A 22,962-nucleotide genomic window follows, 5' to 3' on the forward strand; every position below is an offset into this window, starting at 1 on the left:
TAGAAGAGTTCTATGGATGTGGTCTTAATTGATATTTTCATTCAATTTGCGTATAAATTTATTGCACCTGTACAAAAATATAATTTCACTCATGGTGGTTTTGTAATATTGTGGATGGAGTCTTCTTCACAATTTATTGCGGCCTATGAGGCCTTTTAGCCGACGATGAGCCTACCATAAATGGTATTGTTGTTGGTGTGGCGTCTTTTCTTCATAGGCCAGCCTCACAATTCAGCATTGTACCTCGCTGCTGTTATAAGTGAAGACGAGTAATTATTGCTACTCATGGTGAAGACGTGACATTATGTATTTTTCATTTACCGTGAAGACGATATCTAAGTACGTGATCTCGTTGTTAGAGATCATGAACGTGATCTTGCTGTTAGGAATCATGAACGTGTTCTTGCTGTTAGAGAACATGAACGTGATCTTGCTGTTAGAGATCATGAACGTGATCTTGCTGTTAAGATCATGAACGTGATCTTGCTGTTAAGATCATGAACGTGATCTTGCTGTTAGAGCTGTCTCTTATACACATCTAGANTCTTGTTGTTAGAGATCATGAACGTGATCTTGCTGTTAGAGATCATGAACGTGATCTTGCTGTTAGAGATCATGAACGTGATCTTGCAGCCAAAATTAAGAACGTACTATTTTCAAATTCAAAATTCAAAAGCTTTACGCGGACTCGACGTCTTAAATCACAAAATCGTTATATCCCCTCACCATCTTGCTTCACTCTCAGCTCACCGAGATGCCCGCACGTCTTATTGATGATCAACATCATCATCATCATTATTTTTTCCCACGTCTGATCGAGGCCCTAATGGAGCTGTGGATTTTTCCTCGCATCTTGATTGTGACGTGATGGTCTGACGCGTTCGACGCGTTGGTAAAATGATTTTCAGCTCTCAAAATTTGAAACTTTACTGATTCTATTAAGTTACAGATAGAAATTTCATGAATATTTAAATTTACTTCGCATAAATGAACAGTAACTCTAGTTATTTCATAAATGTTTTTAGCTCATGTTGTGAAATTTGTCAACTTTATATTTTCTGAGTAATTTTCTTCGCATGTGTCTCCCTCCATGCCATCAGTTGAGATCACATCAATAATATGGCTATTAAACAAATTGTTCAGCTCAGCTATATGACATTAACCTATGGACATGAAACCCCCAATGTGTTTCAAACTTCAAATAAAAACATTTGTTGGTTCATAATTAAAATATATTATTATTTTCTAATGAAATTAACTGTTTTTTATTATCAGAATTTATTATCATAATTTTTTATTTGATACTATATATAAATATAGTATACGAAATTATTGTAAATTATTTTTTTCGATTTATTTGATTTTCATGAACTTTTCTTCGCCTTAAGTAATATAAAGGGAAGATTATGCCTAGCATCTTGTCGGGGGCCGCCGAGCGGCCGGCGAAGATGTTTAAATATTTAGTGCAGGTAGCCTGGCCAAACTTTACAAAACTTTCTTATTATTTATGAATTTACTAGTGTTTATACCGATGTTATTTCCACAGCAAGTATAGAATTAGATTAAGGACGGTCAATTTTTTGTGTAAAAAAATTCGTGTTGATGAATTTCGGGCAACACAAATTTCCACACCTGTTCAATTGACAGGAAATTGATTTCATGACTTCACCAATTTATTTCCACTGAAGAATTCCCCCTGATCTCCAACAGACCGAACATGCGGTCATCCATCAACTGCTGCTTCGTGGGCCTGGCGACGTTCGACAGCATCCTTCTCATCACATCCATCTTGATGTTCGGGGTGACCGCCATCTCAGAGTTCACCGGCCTCCTACAGTGGTACCAGAGGGATGTCTTCCCGTGGGTTACGTTGGTAGCCTACCCTCTGGGTATCGTGGCACAGACAGGATCAGTGTACCTCACGGTCACGGTCACGGTCGAGAGATACGTGGCGGTGTGCCATCCCATGAAGGCTTTAACTTTATGTACGTACGGTCGGGCGAGGCTGTACGTCGTGGCCGTGGCAGTCTTCTCGCTGCTCTACAATATACCAAGATTCGCTGAGGTCACGTACAAGGTGAGCGTTGAGACCTTTAATCATTTATTTCAGAGTGTTTATAAGATATTATCTTATTATTTTAAACATTCTTATTATCTTACACATTCTTATTATCTTATTATTATCTCACTATCTTATTATCTCATTATATTAAATATTCTTATTATGTTATAATTATCTCAATATCTTATTTTCTTAAATATTCTTATTATCTTATTATTATCTCAGTATCTTATTATCTTTAAACATTCTCACAGTAGAAACTAAAAGCCACTTGAAAAAGAACGTCCCTTACCAGACCAAAACTTTTACTATCGCCTATAAGAGATTCAATGGTTGAAATTATTTAACCGTCCCGCAATTGTGATATATAAGCCATTTTATGCTTCATTTTTCTTCTCGTAAATGGTGTCTTAAAGTCATGAAACGTAACGCTACGGCGATACCGCTTCTAACCGCTTCGGAAGATGCAGATATCACTTACTATTTTGAAAAAATTATGAACCCCGACAATTTATTATTCAGTAAACATTTCTGAAATAGAGTTTCCGTTCATCAGCGATGTTTCTCTTTGAAATTAATCGAAGCTTGATAGTGCATCCGATGTAAATTTCCTGCACTAAACTGCGGAAATGCAACTTCTAGCAATTAAGGAACTTGACCAACGTTTACCAACATAAATGGAAAATATCTAAAGCCTCGCGTTGGAAACCACAAAGAACAATTATTCCAGCCATTATAACAACGGCCACAAGAATAAAGTGCATATCAAAGGAGTGTATATACCAGGAAGTTCAAAGGCAAGCCATCCTTCAGATGATTCCTTAAAGCGTCTTCAATGCAACTCCTCAAAGCCGCGAGTTTGCCCAGCGCGCGGCAATATGGCGGCCAAGAGATTATTGCTCCCATGCAGAGCTCGTCTTGGCATAGGAGGCAATGTATGCTACATTTCGGCAAGGAATTTACCACCGAGATTCTCAAAGCGAGAGGGCAGCTTTGACCGAAAGAGGTCAAAAAACGCTTAAATGGAATCTTTGACATATTATATGAAAATAAAATATATGAAAATAAAATATTTTCTTATATATAGAAAATATTATATTAAAATGGAGCTAATGTTCAAGATCTGTTCTGAGTTGTAACTGCTTTACGCATTTCGTTGAGAAATAGGAAATTAGAAGAGCTTATTCGTATTGGAATGCGGTCATGCTTAAATTTTCAACCAACCAATCCGTATTATTGGTGACGTGACTTGTTATATTTAGTTGAATATGAGACTTTGAAACTATCATAAACTATCAATGCCTCATGCAGGTATTTGCATAACAAATCAAATAGCAAGTCTTTCGTTGTTGTAGTCCTAGAATAATAGGAGTTATTAACTTTAAAAATTGGAAATAGTAATTGTTCAGGAGAGACGAATGACAAACTAGTTCAAATAAAAGTACAGGTTATAATGGGAGACGCTTTAAGGAATCATCTGAAGGATGGCTTGGCTTTGAACTTCCTGGAATATACACTCCTTTGATATGCACTTTATTCCTGTGGCCGTTGTTATAATAATGGCTGGAATAATTGTTCTTTGTGGTTTCCAACGCTGATTCAAATAAAAGAACAGCTTCGATGTCTCATGGGAAATAAAAACTTTTATTCTAGTTTAGTTATATTAAATATTTTTACCTTAAAATCTTCACAATCAAAAATGTCTGATTGGCTTGGTAATACAGAAACTTCATCCTGCAGAAATCAACAAAAAAAACACAAGTCGTAGGTAAAAATTCAAATAAGTAAAAAAAAGTTTCGAAAGTTAAACTTGAACTTTCAGTTGAAACGATTTGCTTTTGGACGTAGGTACAGAAGCATACTTTCGCATGAGAATTTCCCTTTTCAGGAAGCGTTTTGAATTTCACGCAATGTTTTCATACGGTTTTCAACATTGAAGAAAATTCAGTTATTGTTGAGCTGAAGTCTAACATGCATTGAAAAGTGTTTTGTTGTTAATGGAATATTCTGTTGCTGCTGCAGTATTTTCCATTACTTGATGGTTGTGTTGTTATCTTGTGTTTCTCGATGTTATCTTGCGTTGTTCGATGTTATCTTGTGTTGCTCGATGTTATCTTGTGTTGCTCGATGTTGTCTTGTGTTGCTCAATGTTATCTTGTGTTGCTCAATGTTATCTTGTGTTGCTCAATGTTATCTTGTGTTGCTCAATGTTATCTTGTGTTGCTCAATGTTATCTTGTGTTTCTCGATGTTATCTTGTGTTGCTCGATGTTATCTTGTGTTGCTCGATGTAAACTTGTGTTTCTCGATGTTATCTTGTGTTGCTCGATAATATTTTGTGTTGCTCAATGTTATCTTGTGTTGCTCAATGTTATTTTGTGTTGCTCAATGTTATCTTGTGTTGCTCAATGTTATCTTGTGTTGCTCAATGTTATCTTGTGTTGCTCAATGTTATCTTGTGTTGCTCAATGTTATCTTGTGTTGCTCGATGTTCTCTTGTGTTGCTCAATGTTATCTTGTGTTGCTCGATGATATCTTGTGTTGCTCGATGTTATCTTGTGTTGCTCGATGTTATCTTGTGTTGCTCAATGTTATTTTGTGTTGCTCGATAATATCTTGCGTTGCTCAATGTTATCTTGTGTTGCTCAATATTATCTTGTGTTGCTCGATGTTATCTTGTGTTGCAGTGCATCCCTCAGTTTGCACTCGAGTGTCTAACTTGTAAACAGAGAAAATTTTCTGACATTCGGTTCGCAAATTCGTCGAAAAAATTATGTTTGTATAAAATTATTCAAGTTAAATTAGACAAAATTGTTTCTCGTAATGATATCACGTGCAAGATTGTACGATTAAAAGGCGATGTGAGAGATACAGTGCCAAGCAATTTTTGCAACCTGTACTTTTATTTGAACATGGTTTGTAATTCCTCTCTTCTGAACAATTACTATTTCCAATTTTAAAGTTGATAACTCCTATTATTCAAGGGCTACAACAACGAAAGACTCGTTATTTGATTTGTTATGACCTATGAACTTTGAAAGTTCTTTCTTTGGACATTTATTTTTTAAATAAGATAGGCCGGAACGAAAGATTTTTATGATTTATTTTATTTTAGTTTAGTTTATTTTATTTACATAGTTTTTTCATTTTTTATTCTATTCTATTATATTTTATTATCTTATATTTCTATATTTATTTATGTTTATTTTATTTATTATTATTATTTTTTGAAGAGGAGTGCGTAGATTGAAAATCAAAAATCCTGAAAAAATCATCAATCATAATTTTTTAAATGAATCGCATGAGTCAATAGATTTTTGTATTTTGAATATAATACAATTTTTTCATGATTTTAATTATACAACTGAATAAAATTGCAACTGATAAAAAAGGCATTCTCTTCACGTTTTCTTTCATTCATTCAAAAATTAGATACGAACGAAAGATGCTTTTATAAGTCTTTAACATTTGTGTATAAAGTTACGGTAATATCGCTTAATTCATGAATTTCTTTATTTACGCATTTGCCCCCTTAAAATCTGACAAGTGATATGTACTTTAAATGCGAACTAAATCTTATTAGAAATCATTGAAAAACTTGAGGATAAAATAAATTCATCAGGATCACGTCACACAATCGAAAATTCACTTAAAGATGTAATTCCCTCCAGCGCCCTGTTGATGGAAGACGTCAGTTAAACTCCCTTGAATTTCTCTCGAGAAATTCACTTACGTTGTTTACTAGTCCCGATTAGACGCGATGAGAGATCAAGACTTGTGAACTAGTCTTGATGACTAGTCTAAACGCTGTGCTCATCAACTGTTGCTCTTAGATTCCTTCTGTTTACATCTTATCCGTGTCTATCTTTAGAGTTCACTTGCCCTTGAAACCCTTGGACCTTATAAACTGATTTGAAATTTTATGTTGAATATTACCGATATCTTGAATTGAGATTCTGACACAATTAGTTATTAAAATGCGACTTAGTGATTCATTGACGTGTGCAGTAGAGCCGTTCACGACCTTTTGAAATTTGAGCGAAGAAAATTTTTACATTAAAACCAAAAAATTTCGATAAATTTTGTATACCGTGAAGTCTTGTTGAAGTAAGGAAGATTTTTAAAACTAGATCCAGTAAATTTCATTCAATTTGCATCAATTTTAGCCTATTTAATATAAATATTAGCTTAACAGCACAAAACGTCCTCCACCCAGAACTGCAACGTGGATGGGGTGGAGTTCACGACGGTGGTGATGACGGAACTACGAGGCCACGCGTCCTACATCCAAGTCTACATCACGTGGATGTACCTCCTAGTGATGTACCTTCTACCCTTCATCAGTCTGCTGGTCTTCAATGCCTTCATCTACAAGCAGGTGAGCCTGTCTATCTTGATTGTTTATCTGAAAAAAAATGGCTTATCTGCAGGGAATGAATAAAAGTGGTATGGAAATTAGGTGTTCGTTTTTAAGATCGATAATTCAGCTGCGCCGGCTACAGAAAAATTCGAGTAAAATTTTTTTTCTTTTTCCGTAACTTTCGCCTTGACAAATATCATCAAAGAGTTAGGGCAATCATTTTCTGCCTCGTAACGGGAAATGAAGCAGGAGCTCAGATGCGCCTCGATTCTTCTCTCGTCAAGAGATTTATTAGTAATATCCGTGGGCATCGTTTCATTTACTTTATTTTACGACACAAAGAACGTAAGCGTTTTGTTTCGTAAAATATGTTTTAGCTATCAGAAAAAAATTAATTTTATTATTCCATCTCAGGCATTAAAGGAAAATGTTTCAAAAAACTTCGACAACGGATTCTCAGGCCTGTTTTGCCCGCTCCATGCCTGCAATGATCGCATGAAAATTGTTAACATTTCTGTCAGGCAGACATTTTACGCTCAATAAAGTCACAAACAGCTCTACTGCGTAAGTGGATTTGTCCGATGTTCAAGCGCTTTTAGTTTGTTACGTGCATCTGCTCAGTTGAAAGGTGTCGCTCACCTTAAATAATTGAAGAGGGTAACTCACTTAGAGGAAGAGTGAGTGGACCTTGTGGAGGAGTATCCTAAATAGTGACGGTGTAACTTCTTGCTCATGTACTACATATGTCGATGGGAATTTACCATAGTCACACCAATGTATCTATGGCGTGTCTATTGTTTATTCGATATGTTTATTTTGTTCTGTTGAATAAATCATGTTAAGTAAGTCTCTTTTCTCGACTGTGGTTGCACCGCGTGAGCTTTGGTTGATGCCGTTAAAGATCTTATAAGCCTCGATAATTTTGCTATCTCTCAGTTTTGTTGACATTTTTTCACGAATATCACAAATAAAATATATATTTTTACAAATACAAGTGAATTTATACACTGTCTGACTGCACTTATTGGCTCGAAAAGTATATGCTATCAATGTACAATGCTCGTAAGTCAGAATGCTCTCGCTGAAAATAATGATTCTCAATGCCTTGCTGCATAACATTTCAAAATTTCGCGAGGTATCCTAATGACTGGAATTCTTCGAAGTCTAGTTAGTGCTAGAATATATATATATATAGATCCCTCTTTAGTAGGGTCCAGTATCGTTCTTCTCCCATCTCTTACATTATTAGATTATTTTCTCCGATGCCGACGATGTATTCAACAATTTAAGTAGATTCACTTCCGTAACCATTTAAATGGTCAGCTCGAATGCTTACTTGTCGGACATGGTATAGAAAGTCAGTTTATATTGGGAAAAACCAGGGACTGTATTCTCTCGAAAACAAATGGAATTTTGATAGACCCATCAGAAAATTACTTTATTCATTAAAACGTTTTAAAATCCGTCGGCCAATCCTTGAGTATTTTCAAACTATATTTGCCAATAACTGGCGTGAGTTTTTGAGTCATAATGCCAATAAAACTCCTATAGTCATTCAATTTTTCAAACACCATGTAATTTCAGCAAATTTTTCACAAATATTTAATATACTAGCAAATTATGTTATATTTATAGTTGAAAAAGAATTCATGTTCTTTAAACTATATTTCCCATTCATGCAACCCAAAATGCAGCTCTGAGTGCCCAGCCGTTGACAGGCGCCAAGGCTAGATAAGGCTCGGTGGCCTATAGTTCAGAGTGCCACATATTGACAGGTGCTGAGTCACTCTAGAGCGCTTCTAGATGAGGAGCGCCTCGGTCTCCTATAGCTCAGAGTGCCTATATATTGACAGGCGCTAGAGGCACTCTAGAGCGCTTCTAGACGAGGAGCACCTCTGTGTCCAATAGCTCAGAGTGCCCACATATTAACAGGTGCTAGAGGCACTCTAGAGTGCTTCTAGATTAGGAGCGCCTCGGTCTCCTATAGCTCAGAGTGCCTATATATTGACAGGTGCTAGAGGCACTCTAGAGCGCTACTAGATGAGCGCCTCGGTCTCCTACAAAGCAGCGATGCGCACTTGACGCCTGAGTAATGGAGCGAGGCTGCGGCCGCTAATCGTTGCCTCGGCGTCTGAGTCTCTCCTGAGTGTCTCGCACTCAGAGAATTGAGTGAGACTTTGTCCCAATAGTGATACATGTATTATTCTTGCGTGGGTCGCACTGACCAGGTGTAGCCCTGCTAGGGCATATCTGTGCTACTATCGTCCACTGCTCGTGCTGTATGTATGAAAGTATGTATGTTAAGTATAGAATGCGTTACCTACTTTTGGGCAATATTACGTATCCGTTCATTTTTCAGAGTGTACCTATATGTATCTTTAGGTTTCGATTCCAGGTGTCCAAAATGAACTCTACTGCCGGCACAATATGTATCCTGGATACGCGCCCCAACAGCCCCTATATGTTACGGTGCCAGGCTTCAAACACACAAAATTTTATAAATATTTATTAAATTGATTTAACTTAAGTCATATATGAAGACCGTTAATTTAATATTGCTTGCGGTTGTTACCTGAATAAATATGGTGGCAATTAGGTTAAGATACAGTTTTCTGCCACGATACAGATTTGCAACAATATTATTGAAACGAATCATTCATAATAACCAGGAATAATGAAACACATGCTGTAAATGATCGCTTTGTGTTACCACCTCTCGTTGAGATCGAAATTTAAGGCTATCACGCTGCAAAAAAAAACTCATATTATGGTCGCAGTTTATAGAAAAATTTGTTATTTAATCCATTATTTTTAACGCTGACAAATATCTTATTCGTCGTCGTATTCGGAGTTCACCATATCAGGACCATTCTTTTTATGACACTTCTAGTCATTCTTTGAGCCATCGTCTCTAGATAGCATCACAGGAAAAGTTTATATTAATGTAGCACAAATAGATTCGGTTCTTTGTCGTTCACTCAATGAGAAGAGTAAAACTTTGTCCAAAAAACGATGAATTTTTAAAAATATGTGTGGATCAAGTTTACCCATTTTGGCCAGGCAAAAGGACGTATCAGTCCTACGGACATGTAGTGTCTCATGGAGTGTATTCGATTTGAGCACTACGACCATAAAGACTCTAGAACTTATGTGTCTATGTATAGAAATTCTTCGAGAACACAAACGTTTGTTTGTTTGTTTGTTTGTGCAACGAGCACTCGCAAACAATCGAATAGACGTCTCAACAATTATGCAATCTTTCACGACTAGCTAATCGAGGAAAATCGAGCGATTGTTCTCTCGGTCCCTCGGCCGACAACGATCAGCGACACAATTCCCTGTATGATTCCGCTTCACGGACTAGAAATAGCATTAGGAAAAGAAATCAGGATTAGAAGCAGAACAAGGGAAAGTTCAGTCATTGCAAACACCATATAAGGAACGGAAATCATGATTATAAATTATACAAGGGTTTATGTATCAATTAGGGAATAGAAATCATGATGAGAAGCTATACAGGAGAAAGTTCAGTTATTACAAACACCCTTTAGAGAGCGGAAATCAGGATCGTAAAGTGAACAAGGGAGTTGACGAGCATTTGTTGTAGTCAGACAATAACATCACTACGATATTTATCTCAGCCCCCATGGACTGGTTGATTGTCTGGTGCTCATTCTTTGCGGCTCATATGTATACACACTAGAGTATTTTTGATGGCTCTTGGTCAGTACAGTTCATATCGTAATTAAATTGAAATTATTTCGTTTATTTTTGTTTTTTGGAAAAAATATTTTTTGGTTTTAGTCGCTGACGCTACTGAAGAAAGCAAAAACATTATTTCCTATTGGATACTTGTGAGAGAAATTCCCATAGATATACAGTACCTATGTAAAGTTTTCTGGTGTTTGATGTGGTTTAGAAGTCAGAGCCGCTGCAGCGTGTAATGCTGGTATTTTGAAACTATACATGAATTATGAAGGATATTTTGTACATAAACAATGCTGAAAGGCTGGGGGCTTCTAAACTATAGGAGCCTGACTGCCATCTTTACCGTCTTTAACTATAGAAGCTTCTTCCCGAAACTACCCAGCTAAAAATGCTGGCCCCGGCCTTTCGTAAGTAATTCAATGATGTTCTAAAACGACCTGTGGAATTTTAGAACAGAGTTACAAAGCGACTCAAGGCGGTTTTGGTAACTCGCTTTAACCATTATTGCATCTCATATATTCCTATGACCCAGACAGCCGTGTAGGCCGTTTGCAGTTAGCAAAAATGACGGCAATTTCAGGCTCAAAAGTTGTTGTCTGGCAAGTTTGGGTAATGAATGCGGACGGCCGGCAATTGTAGGGCAAGAACTTAATTAACCTCGCCTGCATGTCTCGCCTCAGTTCGACTTCTCGTAGAAATGTGTCTAAAATTTCTACATTATTGAGCCGTCTCGTTTTGATTGCATTCGATGCTCTCATTGAGATGGTCTTTTATCAGTTGAGGAATTTATTGTATAGATTTATTATTTGTCATTATATCATTGCAATATTACGGAAATTCTTGAAAATGTTAAAATGATTAGTATAAATTCAATTTCGTGTGATTATAACTATTGAACAGAGTCAACGTGGATTATCGAATGATACCAATCAGTATCGTGCAAATGCCCTTAAATGCAAGTTATATTGGTGCATGAATTTGGAAGTCAGTTTAAAATACTGATTACATTTTTTTCAGTTGTTTTTCATATGTAAGAAAGTTTCCAGTGCCCACTCCTACCCTCTGTTGCTCAAACCTAAACCATTCTGTTGAAAATGGCATCATTAGAAATGATATCATGATGTCGAATAGGCGCTAAATGTTTAATCTTTTTATCTGTTTCTTCAGGAATGTTTAAAAAAATTATCCTTCAACTTTACATAAAAATAATAGAACTCTCAAAGACGACGTTGTTCAGTAGTAAAGCCTAAGTTTTCAGAGACGCTCCGACGATAGCCAATTGGGAGCGCATGGGAAGAAAAGCGGCACTAACAGCATAAGAAATGATCGGCTGCAGCCCTGTTTGCCCGATCATTGGGTCTGATGAACCACAGACTCGGTGAAGATCATTGGGTCTGAATTCCCAGTAAAAATTTACGGATGCGGTATCTTCTGATTTTTATTACCAGAAGCTGGGACGACTCTAAATTTTGTTAGGGAAGTGGGTCAGATCCGGTGAAGACCATTGCGTCTGATATATCTGAATCCCTGTGAAGATCATTGAATCTGAGGGACCTCAGAGCTGGTCCCGATCATTGAGTCTGATGGAATTCTGTTCTGGTCCCGCTCACTGAATCTGAAGGACTTCTGTCCTGGTCCCGTTCAAAAAGTGTCTGATGGACTTCTGTCCTGGTCCCGTTCAAATAGTGTCTGATGGACTTCTGTCCTGGTCCCGATGTTAGAATCAGATCAGGTCAGCGGGTCTCTTCACTTCAACTCCAACTTAAGCATTTAGGCTTGGGATTTGTACTGAAATTTCTTGCCTCTCTCATGAATCGATGATCTGACAGTCTCAAATTTGACTATGAAGTCTGATCGGAGAAATTGGAATTAAACTAATGGTGAAATTTGAATATAAATGAATATAGCCACTCATGTAGCCTTAAGTATAACACTCGACATTTCAATCATGTTTTTGAAAGCCTCACTAACTGAACAATACTCAGACTGGACAGGTATCTGTTTGTCAATATGTATGAAGAGTTTAAATGCCGTTTCAGTGCGGAATTTTTATAATTATTAAGCAAGTATCTCCTCGATCACATATGGTAGAGCAGTGAGCACTGCCACGTATACCATCACATATGGTAGAGCAGTGAGCACTGCCACGTATACCATCACATATGGTAGAGCAGTGAGCATTTTCGAGTATCTTGGGAGAAAAATGTACGATTTTTCGCTCTAAGCCAGCTTTTGTGTTTGCGAGTTTTAAAGCGCGCTACTCCAGTATTCTAAAAAAATTTGTCTGTATGCTTTGCCTCCCTCAAAAGATGCCCAGGACACCGGTCCTATTATATCGTAGAATTTGAAACAGACCTTCCAGTCTACTAAACTATTTCATGATTCATTTATAAATCTTTTAAGAATATTTGATTATCTCTTAAAGGGTTTATTACCTTGGATGCCCTTCCTAATGCATTCTTCTCAAATTTAAGAAAATTTTCATTAATACTACATGCCTAGAATATTCATAAAAGTATTGCTATACGTTGGCTTTTTAATAATTATTCGCGACGATATTGCACGAAAAAGTTAAACAATAACCTAACCTCCGCCGCGTTGTAACTTTCTTGCAGTCTCAAACTTTAAATTTTCTAAACCTCCAATATATAAACAAAGAGGTATTCGTCTCTATTTTTTTCTTAGCATAAACGACATGCAGCTCTCATATTTTCTAATAATGAGGCATGCTGCTCTCATATTTTGTAGCAGTGAGGCATGCTGCCCTCATATTTTTTAACCTTGAAGCATGCTGCTCTCGAATGTTCAACAGTGAGGCATACTGCTATCATGTTTTTTTAGTCAATACGATAAGACCGCTTACGCCTTGCATCCGATCTTTGCAAGATGCGTCGTTGAGGCAAAATATACAAAGTTTCGTATTTATCCAGCACATCACGCGGAAACCTAATACTTGTGAGCAATGTTTTTTCATTTCTAAAAACCGATTCTGCTCATGTAGGGTAGGTCGTTACTAAAGCTCATGCAACGACACCTCTACAAACAACTCAATTCTTCACTTCGACGACTTCTGAAGTTTTCCGCTGTCACTTTTCCTTTTCTTAGTCGGAGGGGAAATTTTATTGTGGAGTGCTTCTCGGTGCTTCAAAATCTCTTCTCCTACAATACAATGAGGTTCGTTGTCCATTTACGGTGTGCGAATCGATTATATTCTCTTTTCATTTATACACAGAATTCCGCTTTCTGATTTTCCTCAATTCGTGTGATTCAGTTAAAAGGCCTTGATTGCGATATAAGGAATCTGAAAATTCTAGTTTTGAAAATTTTTCAATTTCATTTTTAAATAAAAATAAACCCACGGTACTTGGTATCTCAGATACCCTTCAACGCTACGTATTCACTACATTCATTATCCCACGTACCCTTCAACGCTACGTATCCACTACATTCGGTATCTCAAGTACCCTTCAACGCTACGTATCCACTACATTCATCATTTCACGTACCCTTCAACGCCACGTATCCACCGCATTCGGTATCTCAGGTACCCTTCAACGCTACGTATCCACTACATTCGGTATCTCAGGTACCCTTCAACGCTACGTATTCACTACATTCATTATCCCACGTACCCTTCAAAACGCTACGTATCCACTACATTTATTATCCCACGTACCCTTCAACGCTACGTATCCACTACATTTATTATCCCACGTACCCTTCAACGCTACGTATTCACTACATTCATTATCTCACGCACCCTTCAACGCTACGTATCCACTACATTCCTTATCTCCTTATAATCCGTGCTTGTGAGTCTGATCACGTGCACCACTTAAGGCTCCGCAGATCGCAGGGATAAAACCCTTTGACTAAGGCTAAATCCTCAGGATCAATACTGATGGTTAAAGCTAATTGCTGACTCACGCAAGCGCTGGAGAGCCCTTAGTTAAATATCAGTTTACATCTCTCGATTAATAGAAACTGAGATATGCTTCATCATCGGCATAAGTAAAGTACGCTCGATTGAACACGAGTTCATGTCATGGAAGTTAAATTTTAAGGCTGTTATTTAAAATTACGTTCGATATTTAAGGTTTTCTGTCATACATCATCAATTTCCATAATATAATTCAACTCTTGATAAATAGTCAATTTATATCATATAATAGTAGTTATCTCCACCTAAATTATATTTCGGCATTCCTCCTTCTATTCTATTAAGAATTCAACTCTATTCCTCAAATACATAATATTCTTATTTAGAAAATCAATACGAACGTATATATTGTTAGTTTGGCAAAAGTTTTTATTTATGCAAGTTCGATCACAAATCCAATCATATGCAATTGAAAATTCATTTTTTGAACTTTGACCTTCGTTTCCCATCACTGCTATGGCTTGATTTATTTATATAAGAGAATACAAGGATGATTAGTAGATACCTACAGACACACAAGGCTAGGTTTGCAAACTTGAAACGGATATTGAACTATATGAAAATTACTTTCAAAAGCTTTAGTTTCGTCTTACATTCTGTGTAAGAAATATCTTCGACTTCGGAAAATGTCAGTCGCTTAAGAACGCGACTAATGCGTGACTATAGTATGTAACTACTGAGTGACTAATTACGTGACCGGTATACGCGACTGTGACTAGTCAGTGACTAGTGAGTAACTAGTACATGACTAGTCCGTGACTACTACATGACTAGTAAGTGACTACTTCGTGACTAGTATACATGACTAGTAAACGACTAGAACGTGACTAGAACGTGACTAGTAAGTGACTGCTTCGTGACTAGTACATGACTAGTATACGTGACTAATATACGTCGCTAATAAGTGACTAGTACGTGAGTAGTAAGTGACTAATACGTGACTAGTTGTTGACTGTTACGTGACTACAGTACCTACGATTTTAGCACATGACTACTACGTGACCAGTACGTGACTAGTACGCGACTAGTACGTGACTAGTGCGTGACTAGTGCGGGACTAGTGCGTGACTAGTGCGTGACTAGTACGTGACTAGTACGGGACTAGTACGGGACTAGTACGTGACTAGTACGTGACTAGTGCGTGACTAGTGCGTGACTACCACGTGACTATAGTACGTGACTATAGTACGTGACTCGTAGTGACCAGTACCTGACCAGCACGTAACTATCCAATGTGTTAGCATGGCCCCTACATTTCTCTGATTATTATCACTGGTGACCTGAGAAGGCCTGCTTGAGCTGAGGGAGTGATGGCTGCTGCGTGGGCGCCATGAACGCTCGCTCTGTTCTCATCTTCACTGAGAAATGTTCAATGAAATTATGGGCAGTGCATTGAATAATACTTAACACAAACTTGCTGTCGCTTTAATAATACTTCATTAATCTATAGAATTTCTAGGTCGCTCTGTGTCAAAAAATAATTCTCTCTCAAAATTTATAATTTTATATTTAATGGAAACTGACTTTCAGAAAGCAAGCTGCGCATTACTTAATATTAATAACCTTACCGTTATTTATTCTTCAACTGATTCCATCATTAATTTTTCAGCGAGCAAGCAGCGCAAAGTTAAAACGCCTGAGTTGTACGAAATACAATGTTTATTCAATTTAATGTTGCCTTCAGTAGCGAAGTTTTGGCGAAGCTTCCCTAAAAATGAATAGCTGAATGCCAGTTGAGCGTAAGCTACTCGCATTCTGCGTGATTATCTGCCTGACTTTCAACGCTGTTATCGCTGTGAAGTTTTGACGCGCAGTTTTGAAGAGGGTAAAGCAACGACTGAATGCATTGCGGCCAAAACCATTTTAATGGAGGACGTTTCTCTCGGATTATGTGTTGCTTTTACGTTGCACTATCTGCGGTAATGGTGCAATGGTCGTAAATTGCACGCTAGCAATTTTCACGACTGGCGTAAATTTTACAATCTTCGATAATTAGATACTTACGTGGAATTGTACGATGATTTTGAACTGCAGAGGATTCATACATCGAAAGACAGTCGTATATATCAGGTTGTTTTGACATTTACCGTTGTAACCGTATGACAGTTGTGTATTTCACGACAATCGCTCATTGAAAGCAGGTTATGTTAACAACTCGAATATCAATTGGGCTTTCCATCTCTCACAGTCAAGTTTAAATATTAAAAAATCAGATTCTGATTTGTGACAAATTAGAAAAAAATTGAAGTTGGATTTTAGCTCAAGCTATAAAAATCATCTGTTTGGTTGTATACGAAACAATGTCTGTTTGGTATGCCTGTTTACGAGTGTAACGAGCAAACGGTGCAAGCTATCTGAAATAATTCAAATCCAAACTTCCAAGGCACATGAATGCACAGGCTTCCTGTGAATTTTCTCAGGAAAAGCTTTCCGTGAAATTGGTCAGTGACTCACGACGCTGCATTTTCGACGTTCAATTAAGCAGTGCAGCTCGCTATCTTTCTCAGGGTTCGTGCCGGTGACCGATGTAATATTAATTTTGTAGTCATACTCGTTCTCTCTTTTAATGTTAGTCTGTGCATATATTTGCTGTATATGTCTGGCATTTTTGGCTTTGTTTTGACTCATAAGTCGAAAGTAACCCCCCTTCTATGTGGTTTTAGGATTTTTTCGTAGTGGTAGGAGGGTTTGGGTGCTTGTGTTCCCGGTTACATCATTATAAGTAACGTTCGCTCGACATCAATCATTTCTTTGTTCATGAAATTCCACCCTGAAAGCGTCCAAAAAAACTCAGGACTCCAAGCAAGCAACCATCTTTTAATTTAACAACTGTGGCGGATGGTATAGGGCTTGCTATACAATGGAATAAACCCAGGTTCTATAAGTCGGCGATGGTTTAGAATGGTTTATTTACACATGACGGACAATTAAGTATAGATAGGCATATGAATGACGAGACACAGATTGAATAGTTGACATGTGAAATGGACGCTCGCTGGTGATTGACTGATATAAATGAGAAGAATGGACTAACGTTACTTACTAACTACAAGTTACGGGACGATCCCGTATGTTACGGTCGGGCTTACGTTAGTTTCCCCGACAACAACATTGAATCTTGCAGCAGCAGAGCCAAAACTACATCGGTTATCACTAGGCAAATGTTGGAAGCTCTCCCACAACAGCATTGTGCTGATCTGATATAATCAAGCCGTGCACAATCTACTAATTACGCATCACTAAAAAATCGTCCTTTAGTTGAAGTTATCTGCCGTTCCGTTCGTCGAACTCTGACGCTGAATTCTTTGTAAAATTTCAAATTATTCAAGGTATCGCGTGCTATCGAGGAGGCACGAACTGAACGAAAATTTTCATTCGAAGCTTGTTTTTATTCGAGTGCATTTGCATTTGCACTGAATGATGTATTTTTTCAGGGAGCAAGCAACGTAAAGCGAATACGCCTGAGTTACTGGAAGCAACACGTGTAGCGGGAACAACATGAAAAATAAATTACTCTCTTAGGGTAAATTGAATTATAAATTAACCCTATGGGGAAAATTGGAAATCATTCTATTTTCGGTCGTTGCTGAGGAATATATCGGAGCGTTTCAACTTTGCTGTGTTTGTTGACGTTGGAACATCATATGGAGAACCATAGAAGACCCATTTTAAGTAACATATTACGCTGTTGAGAGATACGTATATAATTTTACCTTCCACTTCAGATGTTCAAATTAATGAGAAAATCATGCACAGTTCTTATTGTTACTTGTGGTAGACTCCACCAAATAGTTTGCACATTTTAAACATTCTAATATTAAAGTAATTCGTCCAGTAAAACAACAAGCCAGGATATTTTGATCTATGTGTTTACTTAATTCAGTACAGTCAGTCAGGAGTCTCTACCATTCTCACCTCCACGTTCAGTACAGTCAGTCAGTCAGGAGTCCTTGCCATTCTCACCTCCACGTTCAGTACAGTCAGTCAGTCAGGAGTCCTTGCCATTCTCACCTCCACGTTCAGTACAGTCAGTCAGTCAGCAGTCCTTGTCATTCTCACCTCCACGTTCAGTACAGTCAGTCAGTCAGCAGTCCTTGTCATTCTCACCTCCACGTTCAGTACAGTCAGTCAGGAGTCCTTGTCATTCTCACCTCCACGTTCAGTACAGTCAGGAGTACTGAACGAGGAGGTCTTAAAAAATAATCAAAACAATTGTAGTATATATATAAGTTCAAATATATATGAAAAATCAAGTAGTAAAATTCGATCTTAGTTTGATCGTACTTATTATTTTAATCGTAAAAGCTAATTAACTGGATCAACTTCTTACAACCAATTAATAACTATTTTGCTTGCAAACGCAATCAAGGACGCAGCTGAATAGAAGATGACTGTTGATAACAAAGTTCTTCTTTATCATAAGAATTTTCATATTTTATTTTATCTAAACTACTTCTTCGTAAATATTTTAATTTAGACTCGATTTTCACTGAACATGGATTCTATATTTTGCTGTACGCAAAATAAGTCTTCGACTCATTGGAATTCTTCACAAAGTAAACTTACCTAGGGTAAAATGTATTATCTTTCAGATTCCCAAGATGAAATCATGCTGCTAATTATAGTCAAGTGAATTCGTTCTTCTTTAGGCCTTCTTTTCGTATTTAGGCCTTCGTTCGTCCACATTGCATGTTAAATACTTTTTTTCAAATGTGCTCAAGATCTAATTTCATCTTGAGAAAGCTAAACTTAAGCGTGTCTTACTTAACCTTACTCAAGTCTACGGAGACTGTAACGAGCATTCGAGTACCTTCTGAACATATATACAGAGACGTGTTCAGTTGGACTCCATTGCACCGGCTTATTTGAACTTACCGATAAATTTGCGAGCTTTATTTGCCGGTTTTTTACTTGCTTCACTTGATGTGTTGATGGGCCAATTAAATAATGTAGTCGTGCGATCTATGCCACAGAAGGAAAATTGTTAACACACGTAATTTATGATCATAAAATAATATTATGATAAACAGCAAAAACTCGTTTGAATCATCGACATTTTTTGTCTGGACCATTCCTCAACCTGAAATGAAGGGAAATTGTTATACTGTCTCAATTACAACTTTTTTTGTGTTCAAACGCAACAATTTCTCTATCTTAACTCTCATACTGATGATGTTTCAGATGTAATCGAACTTGTGAATATCATTAAAAATTATCATTAATGCGAGCCGGATGCAGAATAAGGAAAGATTTTTTTCCCAACGCTGTATTCTGTATTATGTTGACGTATTAATAATAAAACTAGTAGCTTTCACCAATCAATTACCGTTATCCATATTATGTTCCATAGGGACCTTAATTTTCAATAAGGCCATTCCCCCAGCCTTCCGTTCCGTAATGTAACGTGTCAAGCAAGCTAAAAAAACTGGTATAGAATGGAGGTATGTTTGCTATGGAGCGACATGCACCTATTGATAGGGCAGCCGCCATCCATCTTCTGACGATCGCCATTAGCTGACGTCTGGGTCCTGACATTCTTTACTTTCATCTCCTCAAATTTCTTGGCCAACGTATTTTTGTCCTGTGGCTGAATGCTGAGTATAAACATAGCTACTTATTGCGTGCAGTTATCACAAGAGGAGAACATGCAAATTGCCTTTCTGATGTTCAACTGTAATTTTCACTTAGCGATATTTTCGTCCCTACGTGAAGTGATATTCAAACTATAACGAAGAAGATAAAAATAATATTATCTCAGCTAGTTATTACGAATGGATCAGAGAAGAAACCCTTACCGGTATTTAATCTTAAATTGATTCCATTAAACATGTCACGTGAATAGATGCTGCAGGCACTGAAATAATTTAATTATTGTTTAATCTGCAATTTATAGCGCGATACAATACTTTCATTTCCCTTCTTGATCCCATTTACGAAATTCTTCGTAGCTGATGTTACATTACGGAATTTGACATTGATTTGGACTGTTCCTCCGTGAATTTTTTCTCTATCCCAGAAATTATGTCTTCGTTTATCTAGATGAAAATATCTTTTCTGTCCGCGATCCTCAACTAATTTGAGTCGATCGAGGAACGAACCCAGGGGCGTTTCTTTAATAATGCCTTCATAAAAAGGGGATTAGAGGAAATCAAGCCCGACAGTGGCCGTTCGTGCTCGCTCAAGAAGGCGCAATGATCTGCCGAAATCGTAATTGGACGCCAAAAATCGTCCACAATCGTCAAACATCGTAACAGTTAAAAAAAATTAACGTTGATCTTCAAAATCGTAATTAATGCGCACAAAATTTTGGTCGCTGAAGGCTGTTTTTAGTTAACAAAATTTAAAGCAAATTGTGCAGTTCAATTTCTACTCTCGATATACGATTGCTTGCGAACTTCAAGTCAATGAAGCCCAAACTTCGTCGCGAAAATTGCTTCCAAAGTTGCCCTGGGAGCAAAAGAGTTTTGGCATGAGCGGGACTATTCGAGCAGTTCAGTAATTTGACGTGCTATGTCAAAGATAGCTTTTCATTTTGAATTGCATTTCCTTGGAAGGATTCTTGATTGTAATTATTTTATTTGTTCCTCAATGATATTCTCAATGTTGGCAGTTTTCTTTACTGCTTGCAAGTCTCGTAGTTGCGACGACAGCACCAGGTGTGCACGGTGTTGTCAGGGATTTGAAAAAAAACCTAAGATGACATCAAGATGAACTGTAAACAAAAGCCTTGTTAGGTACAGAGAAACTCGTTCGAACAAATGTAGATCATGTTGCCATAAGTTTTTACTTCAGCTTTGAATTTTGAATGAGTTTAATTTTTTCAATATGTTGCGAATTTCCTAAATTAAAAATAAAATTTTCAACTTAGAATAACATCCCGAAACAATAACATCCTGACACAATAACATCCTGACACAATAACATCCTGACACAATAACATCCCGACACAATAACATCCCGACACAATAACATCCCGACACAATATGTATTGCTTATAAACGCTCCAATGTTAATAGCAACTGTACTGTATTTCAGCAAAACTAAACATCAATTCTCAAACTTCCTTTTGAAATAAACAAAAAATTTATTATCCAATTATCCAGCTACGCTTGCACGCAACACACTTGGAAACTTTTAATTTGCATCGAAGTCTACGTAAAGGAGCTATATATTTTTTATTATTTAACGAAGTGTATTGTACTTCAGTTGGTATTTTTCAGGCAAATTGAGATGTATCTCATTTAGAGCACCAGAATTATATTTAAATTTCAAAATAAAGCTTAAATGATGGTAATTATTCATTACATTCTTTTCACAAAACACAGGACGATATTTTCTGAATAAATGTTTGACGAAGCGATCACTTTTCGCTCGGTGCAGCTCAGCCAGTACAGTGCCTGGGATCTTAATTGGAAATGCATCATTTATTTCTCGGTCGAATAGTCACGCTTCACAACAATTCGAGCTGATAAAATTTAAAATGATTATATCAAAACCGATTAAAAATAAAAGGCATTTACCGATTCATTAAATAAATATGTTCGTAATAATGCATCACTCCGGAATGGAAAATGGGATAATGTTACGACCAAAGTATTAATGAAGGAGCTACATCACACACTATCGGGGCTAATATTACAACCAACGTATTACTGCAGGAGCTACATCACACCATCGGAGCTAATATTACGACCAACGTATTACTGCAGGAGCTACATCACACACCATCGGAGCTAATATTACAACCAACGTATTACTGCAGGAGCTACATCACACACCATCAGAGCTAATATTACAACCAACGTATTACTGTAGGAGCTAGATCACACACTATCGAGGCTAATATTACAACCAACGTATTACTGTAGGAGCTACATCACACACTATCTGGGCTAATATTACGCGAAAAGCAAGAAATCTTGCGCATAATATTTGCTAATAAGCGCACGATGTGTGCTAATATTTGGCAAAAAGTAATTCAATACGCAAACGCCGACATGCTATATTCATTCACAGTGCATATCATCACTGTATAGATTCACTCATAATGCTTCTCAACAGCATGTTAGATTCAATCTCAATGCTTGTCAACAGCATGTTAGATTCAATCTTAATGCATGTCAACAGCATGTTAGATTCAATCTTAATGCTTGTCAACAGCATGTTAGATTCAGTCTTAATGCTTATCAACGGCATTTTATATCACAATTATTTTATCAACAGCATGTTAGATTCACTCTTAATGCGTATCAACAGCACATTAGATTTAATCTTAATGCCTAAAAACAACTTGTTAGATTCAATCTTAATGCTTATCAACAGCATGTTAGATTCAATCTTAATGCTTATCAATAGCTTGATAGATTCAATCTTAATGCTTATCAACAGCATGTTGGATTCAATCTTAATGCTTATCAACAGCTTGATACATTCAATGTTAATGCTCATCGATAGCATGTAAGAGCTAATTTTTGCATGCCAGTGTCATGATAGATTCAATCAAGCTTTGCGGAGTCTTCGCTTCAATTAAGAAGAGCTTCATAAAGAAAGTCCGGATGTTCCCTAAGATCAGTAATGTCTCTAACTTATTCATAAATAATCCTGATAAGACTGACGGTAACACAGACTGGCTTTATTTATGATCTCTCGAGCGTCTAGATTTATCAAAACATGCAAAGATGACAGGAATAATTCTAAGATTATTTCAATTCGCTAGTTCGAAGTGTAAGTCAAAGAACGGTATATCTGATTTGAAAGTAGACCAACGAAAGATTTCCTCTGATGAGGGCAAGGCTAACGTTCTTAATCCGTTCTTCAGCAGTGTGTTCACAGATGAGGACTTGAACAGTATTCCAGATATTGAGGAGCGCCCAGTCGGCTCGAAGTTAACATG

The 22,962-nt window shown here is 37.1% G+C and overlaps 1 protein-coding gene across 1 annotated transcript in view; it reads left to right on the forward strand.

The window, feature by feature from the left end:
• Positions 1 to 1,688: 1,688 nt before the first annotated feature.
• The window catches only part of LOC108681239 (FMRFamide receptor-like), a gene marked incomplete at its 5' end in the record, with an annotated part of 30,184 nt that continues 8,910 nt past the window's right edge, over positions 1,689 to 22,962 (forward strand). Inside the window, 2 exons of the mRNA XM_018170252.2 lie at positions 1,689 to 2,077; positions 6,278 to 6,439. Of these exons, the coding sequence (XP_018025741.1) occupies positions 1,689 to 2,077; positions 6,278 to 6,439 (551 nt within the window). The remainder of the gene's footprint in view (positions 2,078 to 6,277; positions 6,440 to 22,962) is intronic.

This window comes from Hyalella azteca, unplaced genomic scaffold (assembly GCF_000764305.2).
Source record: "Hyalella azteca isolate HAZT.00-mixed unplaced genomic scaffold, Hazt_2.0.2 contig12153, whole genome shotgun sequence".
NCBI lineage: Eukaryota > Metazoa > Arthropoda > Malacostraca > Amphipoda > Hyalellidae > Hyalella > Hyalella azteca.